This window comes from Mustela nigripes, unplaced genomic scaffold (genome assembly GCF_022355385.1).
Source record: "Mustela nigripes isolate SB6536 unplaced genomic scaffold, MUSNIG.SB6536 HiC_scaffold_75, whole genome shotgun sequence".
NCBI lineage: Eukaryota > Metazoa > Chordata > Mammalia > Carnivora > Mustelidae > Mustela > Mustela nigripes.
The window spans coordinates 287,164-301,780 of NW_026739490.1; the positions used below are offsets into that span (position 1 = coordinate 287,164).

General features: G+C 39.1%; 1 protein-coding gene across 1 annotated transcript in view; it reads right to left on the reverse strand.

Annotated features, from left to right (window-relative positions):
• Positions 1-14,617, reverse strand: part of LOC132008163 (1-phosphatidylinositol 4,5-bisphosphate phosphodiesterase beta-1-like) — a gene marked incomplete at its 3' end in the record, with an annotated part of 505,747 nt that overhangs the window by 279,325 nt on the left and 211,805 nt on the right. Inside the window, exon 3 of the mRNA XM_059386583.1 lies at positions 3,973-4,041. Coding sequence (XP_059242566.1) covers positions 3,973-4,041 — 69 coding nt within the window. The remainder of the gene's footprint in view (positions 1-3,972; positions 4,042-14,617) is intronic.

Genomic DNA, 14,617 nt, shown 5'->3' on the forward strand with positions numbered 1-14,617 from the left:
TTTTTTGCAGCCCTTCTAATGTGGTCCATAGTAAACAAACAAACAAACAAACAAAACACTTCGGGTTGTGATCCAGAACAGACATTCACAGGCACAAAAGATGTTTCACCAAACAATGTCCTCTGTGCAAGATGCTGATTTTTTTTTTCATTCTAGTCCAATCTATTTCATTTTATTAATGTTGTACATAAGCCACGAAATTGATCTGCTGTGAGAGGAACCACCACTAACAGATCAGAAACCACAGTGATAAAGCCTCTTTTTAAAAGTAAAGCTCATGTTGAAATGAAGATCCAGAAAATATGTGTCCCTAGCACGTGCAAGGTGCACATCCCATAGCACTTGACCTCTAGATGCACTTTATAAGGCTCAGCGGGAGGCAGAGAGAGAGCAAAGAAGGAAACACAAACACCTTTAAGATTTCAAAGGATAAGGTTTCTTTTTTTTTTCCTCTTTTACCTTTCTACATGTGGATAAAAATCTTTCCATTTCTCCTCAGTGAGAAATTTTGAAACTGATAACTAGAACAAAGGCTGCATTATGGAAAAGCCAATCTGGAATTACATATACTGTGTTGGGAGTCGACATTTAAAATTCATTAACAGGGCAACACATAGAAGCTTTTCCATTTCTTATAACTGTTATTTCCAATCACAGCAGGCAGAGAAAACAGTTCATCTTCAGCTAGATCATGAATTTTTATGTAATGAGATACTGTGAAAAACAAAAATAATAGTAATAATATTCACGGGGTGCCTGAGTATTTCGATAAATAATATCTGCTCCGCACATGTTCTTCCTTCCTTTATGGTCTATAAAGCCCCCAGAATGTCTTCCACTCAATCTGTCTCCATGTTACGTTGTCTACCCATGCTTCTCTCACTCCCTACTGGTTACCTTGACACTTTTAAATCTTATGCTGTCAGTCCTGCTGCTTTTCTTCTAGCCAACACAATGGTCTCCTCTTATTTATCCCCCAACTCCCCACCCACCCCCACCGCCCCCTGAGCCATTGGCCTCCTTTTACAAGGTGGTTGTATTCCGGAAGCTGGTCTCTCTTCTGATTCCCCTATTGAACTGCTGTTACTCGGGGAAGCCTGGAGCTTCCAATGATGGCAAGCAGACAAGGGCCACCAAGGGGATACTGAGGACGGAAGAGGATGAGAATGGAAGAGGAATCGCTTTCAGCACCTTGGAACCCAGACTGGCAAGAGAAAGAAATACCTATTCCCTGGTGACAGCTTTTGCTCAGCTGCCTGAGACATCGCCTGAATCCCACACTTGGCTGGAATTTTCAATGCATTCAGATCATTTTTAATAATTTTTGTATTTATCCAGTTGGTGCTGGGGTGTTCTTTTGCAACTGAACGGCTTTTAAACTGATAGCAATATCCCCTTCTCTCCTGTGGATCAACCCACAGAGCCCCTTTTGGCCAAGCCCCTCCCCCAGCTCTCTTTACAACATAAACTTCTCCACATTAAGCGAAATGAAAACTGACTTCCTGCAAATCTGATTGAAATTTTTAATAATAATAAATACAAACATAACAGTGATAACACCAATAACAGTGGCTAATATTTATCAAGTGCTTATTAAATAGCAGTGATAAGTTAAGGCAGGGGAGCTCAAATTTTGCCGCAAATCTCCTTTTCAAAAGCCCTTTTCAAAAATCCACACTACACTTACACCAGAATCTCTAGGGTTAGGAAATAGGCATCACTGTTTTTTAAAGCTCTCCATGTGATTCCACAAGCAGTCAAATTTGAGAACACCTCTGCTAAAGATATGCTAATGAATTTTCATTCAGTCCTTCTGGTAATGATATGAACTGCTCATTGATCATCATCATCATCATCATCATCATCATTATTACTATCATTGATATTGTTGTCACTATTATGATCACCATGTGGCCCAGGGGGATGCCTGAGTTTCAGGAAGCTCACGCAGGTACGAAACAACAGAACCCAGTTTTAAAATATTAAAGTCGCCCAACGTTCTTGAATACCAGCAAGGAGCGGAAGGCAAAAAAAGGCAAGAACATGGATAATCCTCAGAGAAAGCAATCTTCAGTGAGGAAAAAAAAAAAAAAAAAAAAAAAAGAAGTGAAAGCCCGAATATTCTGAGTGCCCACATCCATCCTTAAGAGAAGTATTTTAGGATCTAATGGTGGCTTATCAGCTGAGCACAGAACAGACCCTAGTTCTGTTCATTTAGCATCATTCAATAGACATGTATTCAACCGCATCCATAAAGGAAACATGGAACTGATAAGCAGGCTGAGTGCTGCAATGAGAGAGGGAAACCCCACAGCGGACTAGGCCTTCTGATTCCTGCAGACAAAGGGGGTCTGATTAGAGTGTAGGCAGGTGTCTTTAGCTAATCCTGATCATGAAATTTCACGTTAGGCCAATACACTTGCATTAAAACGCAAACTTTTTAACTATGTTATCAGTAAAGTTCCTGGAACTAACAAGCTTCCATGAAACTTGGCTGTAACACTTTTGGGGAAAGAAGAAAGAATTTCCTACCTACACTAAAAACTGAACAATTCTGAATCACCAACGAAGCATTAATAATGACAAGCTTGCTACAAAATTAAAAGACCAAACAACTGTAATACTATTATATTACTAAGAGGTGAAAGCAAATAACAAGCTGTTTGCTTGCACATGAAAACACTTACAAAAACCTTTGTGAAGGTAATTCCGATTTTTCTTTTTCTTTTTTGTTTTTTTTTCATTTTCCACATTTTCCTATAGGTGAGCTTAACTTCTACAGCAGTATGCAGGATTTAGGTGTTTTTCCATTGCAAAATTTGCCAGCAACTATTGCACGGTAACGTTTCTGAAGAACAATCACTCCAGGTGATTTTTTTTTTTTTAACTCTCTGCCTCTCCACAGCAACAGATCATTTTTGATGTCAAGGAAAAGTATTTTGACTTTTAAAGAATAAAACAAAAGTTACAGGCAGATACTCACATAGAAAATCGCTAGTTTTATATCAATTATGATAAGAGGCAGGAGTTCCTGAATGGCACCTGTACTTCCTTATTTGACAATATTATCTTTGCTAGAAAGGAAGTATTTAGAGTACTAAGATTTAAATTCAATAAAGAGTAGTTTCTTACTTTCATGGCAAGTCAACACACTCCGTTACTAGACTCCACCAGAGAATCTAAGTTAAAAACAATGAATGTATGTTCTTCATTCAACATTCTTAAATAATCTTCCAAAAATAAATAAACTGCAAGCCTGCTTTGAATATGTCTGTAGTAAGTTTTTCAAGCAAAAACAAATGGATGGGCCACACAACTGATCTGATCCCAAAGTTCTGCAGATCTTTGCTAGAGATATTTATCGAAGGATTCGAGCCCCTTTCCGCCAAGGCCCTCCCCCAGCTCTCTTTACAACATAAACTTCTCCACATTAAGCGAAGTAAAAACTGACTTCCTGCAAATCTGATTGAAATTTTTAATAATAATAAATACAAAAACAACAGTGAAAACACCAGTAACAGAGGCTAATATTATATTACATTAAATATTATATTATTTAATATTAATTAATTAATAAACAGCCTTTGGCTTCGTGAACATAGTGATGGCTGTTGCAAAATATTGGAAGTATGTGATCTTACTCATGTCTAAAATTTAGTTCACGTATGCATAAGAAGCTCAGGGAAGTTTTCGAGCAACTTCAAGCACATTTATAGTTTTCAAACAAAACTAAAATTAGAGCACAGACGGCAAACCCCTATGTCCAACTGCCTATATATTTACTCCCTGGTACCTTCTTTTAACGAAAGTGGGAATGTTCAGGGCATAGAGGCTTCTGGAAGGACTGGCTGTTTTATTGTGTTTTACAACGTTGACAACAGAGAAACTTCTAGTTGGGGCAATTAATTGATGCCATGACACAGTAAATAATCAAAAGAGCATCTGGAGCGTGCACAACACTCCGCTTCCTACCTTGGGAGCTTTGGCATGCTTCCCACATCTGGCATCCTTGACAAGGCTGAGATCTAACAGCTCCGTCTCCTGGAAGGCAAAAATGTGAAACTGTTAAGCATCCACACAGATCTCTTTTCTTTGTTTTATATCATTGACATCACTTTTCAAAAAAAATAATGGTATCTTGAGACCTGCCTGAAGATTTCTCTGCAGTTAGGATATTTTTCCCTCTCACATTGTTTACCAAAAGAATCGGAACGGAAACAAGATAGCTAACTGCTAACTGTTCAGTTTACTGTATGTTCTAAGACATTTTAAAGTATAATGGGCATGGTTAGGGGGGCTCCAGTCTATACTATGAGCTATTCCTAAGTCATGATGAACTAGGACCTCCTGTGCCGAATTGAAAAATAATCCTGGGAGTCAGTCCTGGTATGAGGATATGTGAGTGGCATGGGGTATTGGGGATGATGGGTGGAAGGAGAGGCTCCCATCAACTCACTCTCTACCAAGGGAAAGAGATAAATCTGCCTCACCTACCTGCCCCCTCCCCAGCCTTCGGCACACCATACATCCTAATCTTTTCATTTATTCATTATGTATTACTGAACACCTATGAAATGCAAGTTAGTCTAGGATACAAGATACATATATATGATAGCTCCTCTGGATGGACTTGCCATCAAACAGGGGAGTAAAGAAATGTATATGCATAAGACATGGGACAGTGTGTACATGACAACTTTATTTATTTTATTTTGTTTTTATTTATTTGACAGAGGAAGAGACAGCAAGAGAGGGAACACAGCAGAGGCAGCGGAAAAGGAAGAAGGGGGCTTCCTGCCAAGCAGGGAGCTCGATCCCAGGACACTGGGATCAGGACCTGAGGTGAAGGCAGACATTTAATGGCTGAGCCACCCAGGCTCCCCTCATGGCAACTGTAAAGTTAACTGCTATGGGGGTCAACAGAGAAAAGAAATTTGCTCCCCCAGGGTCCCAAAGAAAAGTTCATGGAATGTTATTGACCATGAAGAAGAAGAGCTGGAAGGCATAACAATGGCAAGTAACCAGATAAAAAAAGGACCAGAGTTTTGGGCAGAACATTGAGGTATTCACAGCCTTTAGATGCTTAGAGATGGAGAACATTATAAGGAGGAGGAAAGGGATAGAGGGGCATCCAGGAAGAAGGAACAGCTCAGGGATGATGTAATGGCACTACGGGAGGGGATTCTCATGGGTAACATTCAATGCACAGAGCATATGAAGAAAAGTCAAGGGAGATGATGCCAGAAAGGGTTACTGGCAAAAGGATGGAGACCTTGAGAGTCCATCTTAGACACCGAGCCATGAGATTTGTGACACCCACATCACTGCGTGATTCGGAAGACACTACACCAGCTAGATGGAACTGTACGGCAATGAACAATCATCTTAAGGTGACTCCAGCCATCCGTCCCACCCATGCGGACAATGAGACAGCTGCATGCAGACATCCAATCCCTTCCTCCCTGTAGGAGGCATTCATCATCACTCAGCTACTCAGACTCTCTGAACAGGAGTGGATGTAATTTCTTTTAAGTCTTAATGTCCCCAAGTACTTGTAGATGGGGTTCCCAAACAATTCCTTCAAACAGCTGCCACCAATTTGAAATATTCAGTGCAAAATTGTCTGATTCTTTTCTTGCACCTAAGGTCGATCTCATGATTACAGTTTAACAGTCATGGAGGAGGTGGCGTCTGTCCACTGGGATGCAAAACCACACAGCAGGTCCAAGAGAACACCTGGATCCTGCAAAGGCAGGTCAAGAATCAGTGCCTTGTATTCTTTTGCTAGCCACGGCCATCTAATTCTGCTTTTCCCCCATTTTAGTGGAAACCTTACCTGATTCCTTGCCATGGGTGACTCTGGAAACCCTCCCAGACTCCGAGGTGTGACAGGTAGCCACACAGCAAAGATCTTGCAGGACAGAATAACTTGTTCCATAGTTCCCCTAAGGCCATTCCAGCCACAATCCTGAAGGTCACCTCACAAGTGTTGGAAAACATCAATACAGGGCTCAATGCTTTACTTAGGCAAAGGCGCAGTAAAGTCCTCAGACTTGAGGAGATGAAACATCTGGTCTGGATTTCTTATCTCCATAGCAAGACAATTAAAACTTGTGTTGGAAGGAGAGAAACAGGAAGAGAACCAGACTTAAAGGAGTTTCATCCAGAAGACCAGAAGACCAGAACCAGGTGGACTTTTGAGAGACAGGAGACCAAATAAAGGTAGAGGTAATGGGGAAAAAGATGACAGCCATAATATGGAGGTAGGATTGCCTAAAGCGAAGAGAGGAGTCATGAATAGCCCTACGGTTTCCATATTCCAAATTTGGGCAAAATGATGATGCATTTGGAGATGCTGGTTTGAGAGGCTTATCCAAGTGGAAATGCCAGTCATCAATTCCCTGGAATATTATTTATCAAATGCTGCAATGTGTCAAGTACAAGGTTGGTACTGAGGAATGACACCAACAATACAGAAAACAGACACCTGTTTTAAGCAGCTCCTGCACAAAACCAATTATACTCTAAAGGAGACATTTCAAAGTACATTGAAGACATGGGCTATGACATCTTTTCAGCTAATACCAGGATGAGAAACAGTTTGCCAGCCTTACAATTCTGTGGTTTTGGAGGGGGAGGAGGGTTACAGGAAGAGGAAACAACAAGTGCAAATGCACAGAGTCAGGAATGGTGTGCAAGAAACTGCAAGTCCCTTGAGATACACAACAAGGGGGAATGGAGAGTTGTCACAAACACTTCTGGACACGGTAGGCACTACATGTGTGCCCTCTTTATAAATATCCATACACATTGATACATATGTGTGGTATACTTTTCCATATATGTTGCATGGTGCTTTCCATATATGCAGAATAGAAATCCCACATACATACATAACACGTGCACCTAATTTTATAGCCACATTTTCTATTCAAGCAAATTCCTCCCACTGATGCAAACAAGAGAATTAAACTTTACTTATTTGTTTATACACACAAAGCCCAAATTGAGTTCACAAAGAACTAGATCTTAGCAGGCGTCATTATACAGACTTTTACATTACAGATAATGAACACTGTTTTCTACTCTCAGCTCACGAGGAAACGTTCATTCCCCAAGTCACAGAGGGGTACTTCATGCTGGCTGCCCTGGGGATTCATTCTGAGACCGCAGTAACTAAGAAACTTCTCTCGCCTATGTGTAAAATTGTGAGTGCAGGAAAGCCACCACAGGGCTCTATCAACATGGGTAATGTGCCATTGGAAAGACCCAGGTGGAAGAGCTGTCCATGGACTCACTGGAGTAGAAAGCAATGATTAAAATAGTGTCTCCCTCTTCTATTAGCATGCAATAGCCTCCCCTCTGGGGTTTAACTACAGCCTATTCTGTCTCCTCCACTAAACAGAAAATGTGGAACCCAATGCACAGGACCACAAAAATGTTGTTTGTGTCACTAAAACTTTTTCTAGGTTAATTTTCTCAAGCTAATAGTTGGAACAACTCACTCTCATTATTAGAAAGCAGTGAAATGGTCCCTTTCTCGGTTCATTTAAGAGATACTCATTTCCATCTTTATGGAATTCACTATTCCTTTACTCAGTTCTTGAAGAGAGGGAGGTCACCTGATGTTTAAGGAGAAAACCTGGGTTTGGGGAAGAGCCCTAAAATTAACTGGTCATGCGTTCAACCAATCACAGTCCCATAACCAAGCATTAACTGTGTCATCTATAAAATGAGTACGTTAATACCTTTCTATGTCTGAGGCTCTCAAACCTTAGCCTGCATTAGAGTCACCTGGAAAACTTGTTAAAACACAGACAGGCTGGATGCCATCCATCCATTTCTGGTTCAGCAGGACTGGGGTGGGCCTGAGAATCAGCATTTCTCACAAGCTCCCAGGTGATCTGGATGCTGCTGGTCCATAGACCACACTTGGACAAGCACTGATATACACTCATTTTGCGGTTGTTATTATAAGGCTTTTGGGGTGAATTAGGATTGATAAAATTATGCATTACTTATATGTTATAATATGTTCTAGGAAGAATCTACAACTGTCTTTTCTTTATACAGGGAAATGTCAAATAAAAATATTTTACCTAATGAATACAGAAGTGTGCCTAGCAGTGAATAATCTAGGCTTCAATTCAGTTTAATGGAAGAAAAACTACTGAAGGACAGATGGCGTCAACACCTTTTCTTATTTTTCTTAGCATTAAACTTTACCCTATACAAGCAAATGTCTCTGTTCACAAATTGAAGCAATCACTGGCATCGATTTATGTTTGCTTAAAATGTTATATTATATAAGCTTTATTTTACACTTAATCACATCAGAGACATCTTTGGAAAAGCAAAAGAAGGCAACTGGTTTTCTCTCACCTCTAAACCCACCCCACAGTGGAAAGGCGGTTGGAGTGTCCAGAGGCCTGTGGGCTACCTTGACCAGTAAGAGAAGAATGAACTAATAGAACCTTTTCATTTCCAAGGCACACAATGGTCCCCTGCAAAGCTTGAAGACCACACTTCTAGGACCCCTCCCCCATGTATCCAATGAAGTGTTGACAGATATGCCTTCTCCCTTTGTCAGTATGGATGAAAGCGAATTAACAGTAATCAAGGATTTATTTTTGATATTTTGAATGAGTGATGAGAAAAGCTAAGGGAAGACCAAATTATCTCTGATGTTTACTACTCAGCAGAAAGATTTCAATCCATCAGCCACAAACCCACTGTGAGGTAGATGAGCCATGAAATGCACTGCAAACTCAGGAAAGAATACAATTTAAAAACCAACTCTTTTCCAGAATACCAATTTCTGTGCATTGTCAACAAATTCCTTTAGTCATCCAATATAATAACGTACTTTAAGTTCACACAATATATAATCAGAGCAGCAATTACAGTCACAAACATTTCACGGGGAAGATATTAACGGCTGTGTGTGTGGGGGTGATTATGGACAACTCAACATGCGGTATATTCATTAAGTTGTTCAACCTCCATTTACCAAAAGTATAAGACATTAATATATTTTATTAACTGTCAAACCTCCCTAAAATGTCCAATGTTAAAGAAAAAAAAAACTATTTTAGAATCCTTTAATGAAGCGTTTTAATTTAGAGAGAAGCAGAATAAGTAGATTCAATTCTTTGTTTCTTAAGTTTATTCCACTTTTGAGGGAGTGAAAATTGCCTCAGAGGTAGCGTACCTCTCAAAAAAAACCAAAAACAAAATAACAACAACAAAAAACAAACAATAAAAACCCTATAGTCTCTCTCATTCTCTTCTTTCCTATGTTCCTTAGCCTTTGATTTTGTCTTCTTCCCTGAAGTCCATGATAGAAACTCAATGTAAGAAACACCAGGTCATCAATACCAACCACGGCAGAGAAAAGAGAAAAGTGAGACATCTGGATTTCTTTATTTAAACCAACATACATCGAAGATGATGAAAATTTCATAAATCTAGGGGGCAGAAAACTTGTCTCTGGGAATTATCATTGGTAATCTATGCACCATCAAAGCAATCAGTATAGAAATCTGTGCCTTGTATCCTTGTCTTTCAAACAGAAGTAGATGCCAGCAACGTGTTCCTCATTGGGCTGCTGTTAAATCAAGGGAGATGTTACATTAAGATCTCCACTTAGCGAACAGGGACTAATGTGTGCATATCAAGTCTTAATGCTTGCAACGTTTCCCATTCCAAGTGAAAGGCAAAAGATCATAGTAGAAAAGCCAAAAATGGATAGGTAATGCATGGAGAAGAAAAACACGGAATGCTAATGAACAAAAGGAAAAGCATCTGAAAAATCTAAAACTCTAGAGACATTTCATAAAACCTTGAAACCAAAATAAGAAAGACCACGTCTAGAGAACACTGATTTTCACCTTTATGTGTCACAGTTAAATGCAAAATTAGATTAACATCTGAGGTGGAGAAAAGACAATGAGATAGCTCTTGTGTTATGGGTAGTATGGTAATTATCACCAACAAGATAAAAACTGAAGAATTCAATTCAATTAAAGCTTCCTGCCATAGAAGGAGGCAAAGTCAAGTAATATCATCCTTCATAACAACAGCAATAGAAATCGCTGCTATTCAGAATGGAGAAAAAATAAGATGGCAAAAATTGTAAGAGATGGTATCTGAGTATATCACCGCATCTTACATCACCCGCAACACCACAGTGAATGAGTCTTACGGCCTCCACTGTGCAAATGAGAGAATGAATGGAGAAACTGAGTGACAACAGCTGGTCGTTCGTACAATGGAATCACAAATCTTATCGTTTTGTCCACTTGTTGTAAGCAGGATTGCTAGATGGCCACCAAGACTCCTGTGCCCAGACCATGCCTTTGTCCAGTCCCCACCCTTTGGGTGTGGTCAGCACCCCAGACTTGTTTCTAACAACAGAACGTTGTGATGGGCGATCACTACCACCTTGATGTTATTTTACATGGCACATGCGAAGGGCTTTTGCGGGTGTAATTAAAGTCTTCAATCAGGTGACTTAAATTTAACCCAAGGAGAGGTATCCTGGGTGAGCTTCTCACAAGGTCTAGAAATGAGAGGCTTGACGCAGCAGAGATGCTCACCTGCTTGCTGTGTTGTGTGTTGCCTATGAAAAGGGAAGACCTCTAAGAGGTGAGGACCTCAGTCTTACTATGACAAAGAACAGAATGGCAGCAGCAACCTGAATGAGCTTGGAAGAAGGACTCCAGCTCGAAAGGAAAACACAACCCACAACAAATAGAATCAGTAACACTGATTTTCATAAGCTGTGTCCCCACAAGGCAGCGTGAAATATATTGATAAAAATCTAGTTAATTTTTTCTGTAGATAACCACCAGACACCTTTAACACAGCCTGTAAAACCCGAAGCAGTGAGACCCTGACCCACGGAGACTGGGGAATAATAAATGTTTGTTGTTTCCAGCCTCTAAGTTTGAGGTAATTTACATAATACCAATAGATAACAAATACATTGCCCCCACTGTTTCCACCTTTTAATGCACTTTATAAAAAGGTATGTAAATGAATTTACATATCTTGGTACTCTACCTAGCATAAACATGATGCAATACTGTCATCTCTTTTGAATATGTCCAGCAGGAAACAATTATTCTTTTTTTTTTCTTTTAAAGATTTTATTTATTTATTTGACAGAGATCACAAGTAGGCAGAGAGGCAGGCAGAGAGAGAGGAGGAAGCAGGCTCCCTGCTGAGCAGAGAGCCCAAAGCAGGGCTAGATCCCAGGACCCTGAGATCATGACCTGAGCCTGAGGCAGAGGCTTAACCCACTGAGCCACCCAGGAGCCCTGGAAACAATTATTCTAATGGAATTGCAGACTTACAAAGCTGGGACAGATTGCAGGTTAGGAAACTGAGTCCCAGAGAAAACATATCAATTACCCCATATCACTGAGATTGAGTAAGGGAAGGAAAAAGAATCTACATGCCCCCAGACCTATTTATTTATTTCTCTACACAATTATTTTTCAGTATTCACAAAATAGCAGGAACATTAACTGAGTATTATAAATTTTAAAAAGAACATTTTTGTTCATGTACAAGAAAAAGTATTATGTTAAATAGAATCAGTAACACTGATTTTCATAAGCTGTGTCCCCACAAGGCAGCGTGAAATATATTGATAAAAATCTAGTTAATTTTTTCTGTAGATAACCAGAAAGGTAGTTCAGCCCCTCGTTACTACACAAGAGCCAAATTTTTCCCCCCTTACTTCCTTTTTAACTCCCTAGGAAACTTTTATATATTCATGTAATAAGAGAAAGTTGCTTAAGTTGAAAGCTAATGCAGGTAAACATAAAATTTTACCCAAAGCACCAAAGCTGTATTAGGACATAAAATTCATAAAACAATTCTAACCGCATTTATGTTTATAACTTGATGCATTTACAACCTAAATCATCTATGACTAGGCAGGTGGAGGGAGGTAGGTTGGGGTGGGGGAGGGGTGCAGAAAATGCCACACATAATTCCAAGGTTCTGAAGCATTAGTGTCTTCTAGCAATTTTCTAAAATGATGAATGAAGACTGGTAAAATTTAATATTTAAAATTTAAATTTAAAACGATACTTACTGACTATATTTTAACCTTATTTGTTTGACCCTATAAAAAACAGAAAGAAGTCTCCATAATCACCATGGAAAAAATCTGTGTTTGTTCTAAAGATGAATAAAAGCATTTTATTTTATTCAATATCCAATATATTTGATGTTTATAAACAATATATGTTTATATCGGTTGTTTATAAACAAAATATTTTATTTCCCTAGTCCTTATTTATTAACAGGCATAGAGGGATTCATCACATTTTTATAGGATATTGCATTTGTTAAACACCCAGAGTATATTTTAAATTGTGACTACAATGATAAAGATTGTATTGTCACAGCTTTCTATTATGCCTGTGCTCAGCAAAAGTCCTCATTTCAGGCTAATCAGATTAACTAGAAAGAGCATCCATCATTTGGCAAATAGTTTCATAGATACTTAACACTATCTTTATGGATATTTTGTGGGAGCATAAAATCTGATCTCCATAAAAAGTCATTTGAAAAGAAATATGGAAATGATATAGATTAATCAGGCACACAAGCTGTTTCCACTTGAAAAGTCCAGATGATGTAAATGTAGCCAGATTTTCCCTTTAAATTGTCTAAAATGTTATCTCTGATCTACACATATTTCACTACGGTTGAAGAGCTTTGTTATCTAGTAGTGCAGATTACTAAATGTAATATCTGAACCTACCACCTATCTGCTTTATGAGTCAAATTTGTTCATTTCCTTAGACCAATGGTTCTAAAAGCATGGTCCCTGGAGCAATCCTACCAGCATCAACATACCAGCTTGGAATATGTGAAAAACCCAAATTCTCAGGACCTACCATAGACTGGCTGAATCAGAACCCCTCAGGTGGGGCCCAGAATCTGTATTTTAATTAAGTTTTGAGGTGATGCAGATGCAATGTAAAATTTGAGAACCTCTGTCCTATAAATTAAATGGAGTCAACCACTACCCATAAAGAAGGGAAGTTAATCAGAGTTAGAGCTTGTTGTAGGACATTCTGTAGGACAATGGACAAACTGCCTAGATCCATTTAAGAAATGTTTGCCCCAGAGTCATATGAACAACTATAGAACTGATAATAAAATTGAGGAAAGTCTTCTTCAGACTACTATGTTTATCAATACCATCAATTTCACCATAAACTGAAGCAGTCATTTCCACACTGGGCCTTAGAAACTAGACAAAGTCAAGGGAGGTTCTAAAAATGCTTAGCTTTATTCCAGATATTCTGCTTCAAACCTATGCATGATCATCTGGGCTGATAACTAATGCATTTTCTTTTCTCTTCAATTATATTATCATGGCAGGCCTAGTAACTTTCAAATTTTCTGAAGTATGTAGAAATGGCATTCACTTCCCTTTCTTGGTAGCCATTTTGTAAAATCCACCAAGATAGTCTCATTTTTCTCCCTCAGCTATTATTCAAACATATATCACAAATTTTTCTGCCTAAAGTTTTGAATCTTACTGTGCTAAGCCTCTCCTCATGTTCTGGCCACCACAGGACTTTTTCTTTTTAAAGATTTAATAGAAGTTTTAATGCTTCAACAAGGACATTCTAAGGCTTAAAAAAAACAAACCTGTGATTCACGGAAACTGAACAGCAAACTCTTGAAAAACTAATGGATCAAAGGCAAATCAGAAAATATCTTGAGACAAACGAAGATGAAAACACAATGTACTGGAACTTATGAGATGCAGCAAAAGTAGCAACCACAGATTTTGACGACCTTTTAATCTCACTTGACATCCTGAATATGCGAGGAGTTAATCTACCTTTCCAAATGAGGTATTTTAAGTTGACAAGTATGCAGTAATATGTCACTTTTTTTTTTTCTTTTCAACGACTTGCTTCTTCAGATCACTTTTGGTTTTCTGGTAAGACAAAGAAATCCAACTGAGCTTTTTCGCATGTTAATTAGTAGGGATAAGGACTGGATATGTGAAATAGGAAGCGTTTTTTTCTCCAGAAGAAGACCATTCACTGAGTTGATCAACAAATCATCCCCAATGTCTTGCCTGTGTGCTGTAAACTCATCAGAAGTAAATTTCTTTTCATTCAACTGTTGGTAAACCTCAACACTAACGCAAGTACCTAAATAAGGATAGCTGTTCCTATCAAGAACTATAAATGATTGAACTATAAATTTACTAAGTCCAGGTTCATTTTCTAGTTACTCAGAAAATTTCCATAAAACTCCTATACGAATTCTACTGATGCCCACCTGGGTCCTCACTGGTCCCCTTTTTTTGCTAGATATCCATCCCCACCCCATCTTTACAGGCTTCTCTCCTAACAATGGACAGCTATGGCCTTTGACTATATTTGGCCTCATGGAGCCACTTACCTCAGATGTAGAGAGAGAGGATGTCTGAGAGACTATTTCCCCATAGAGAGCTCAGAGCTCAGGACTGCCAGGCCCAGGAGCATAAAAGCCCAGCAACCTTGCCTTAGGGGAGAGCAAACCCCTGGGTTGAGGCAAGGACTTCACCTCAAACATCACTATTGGCTGCCTT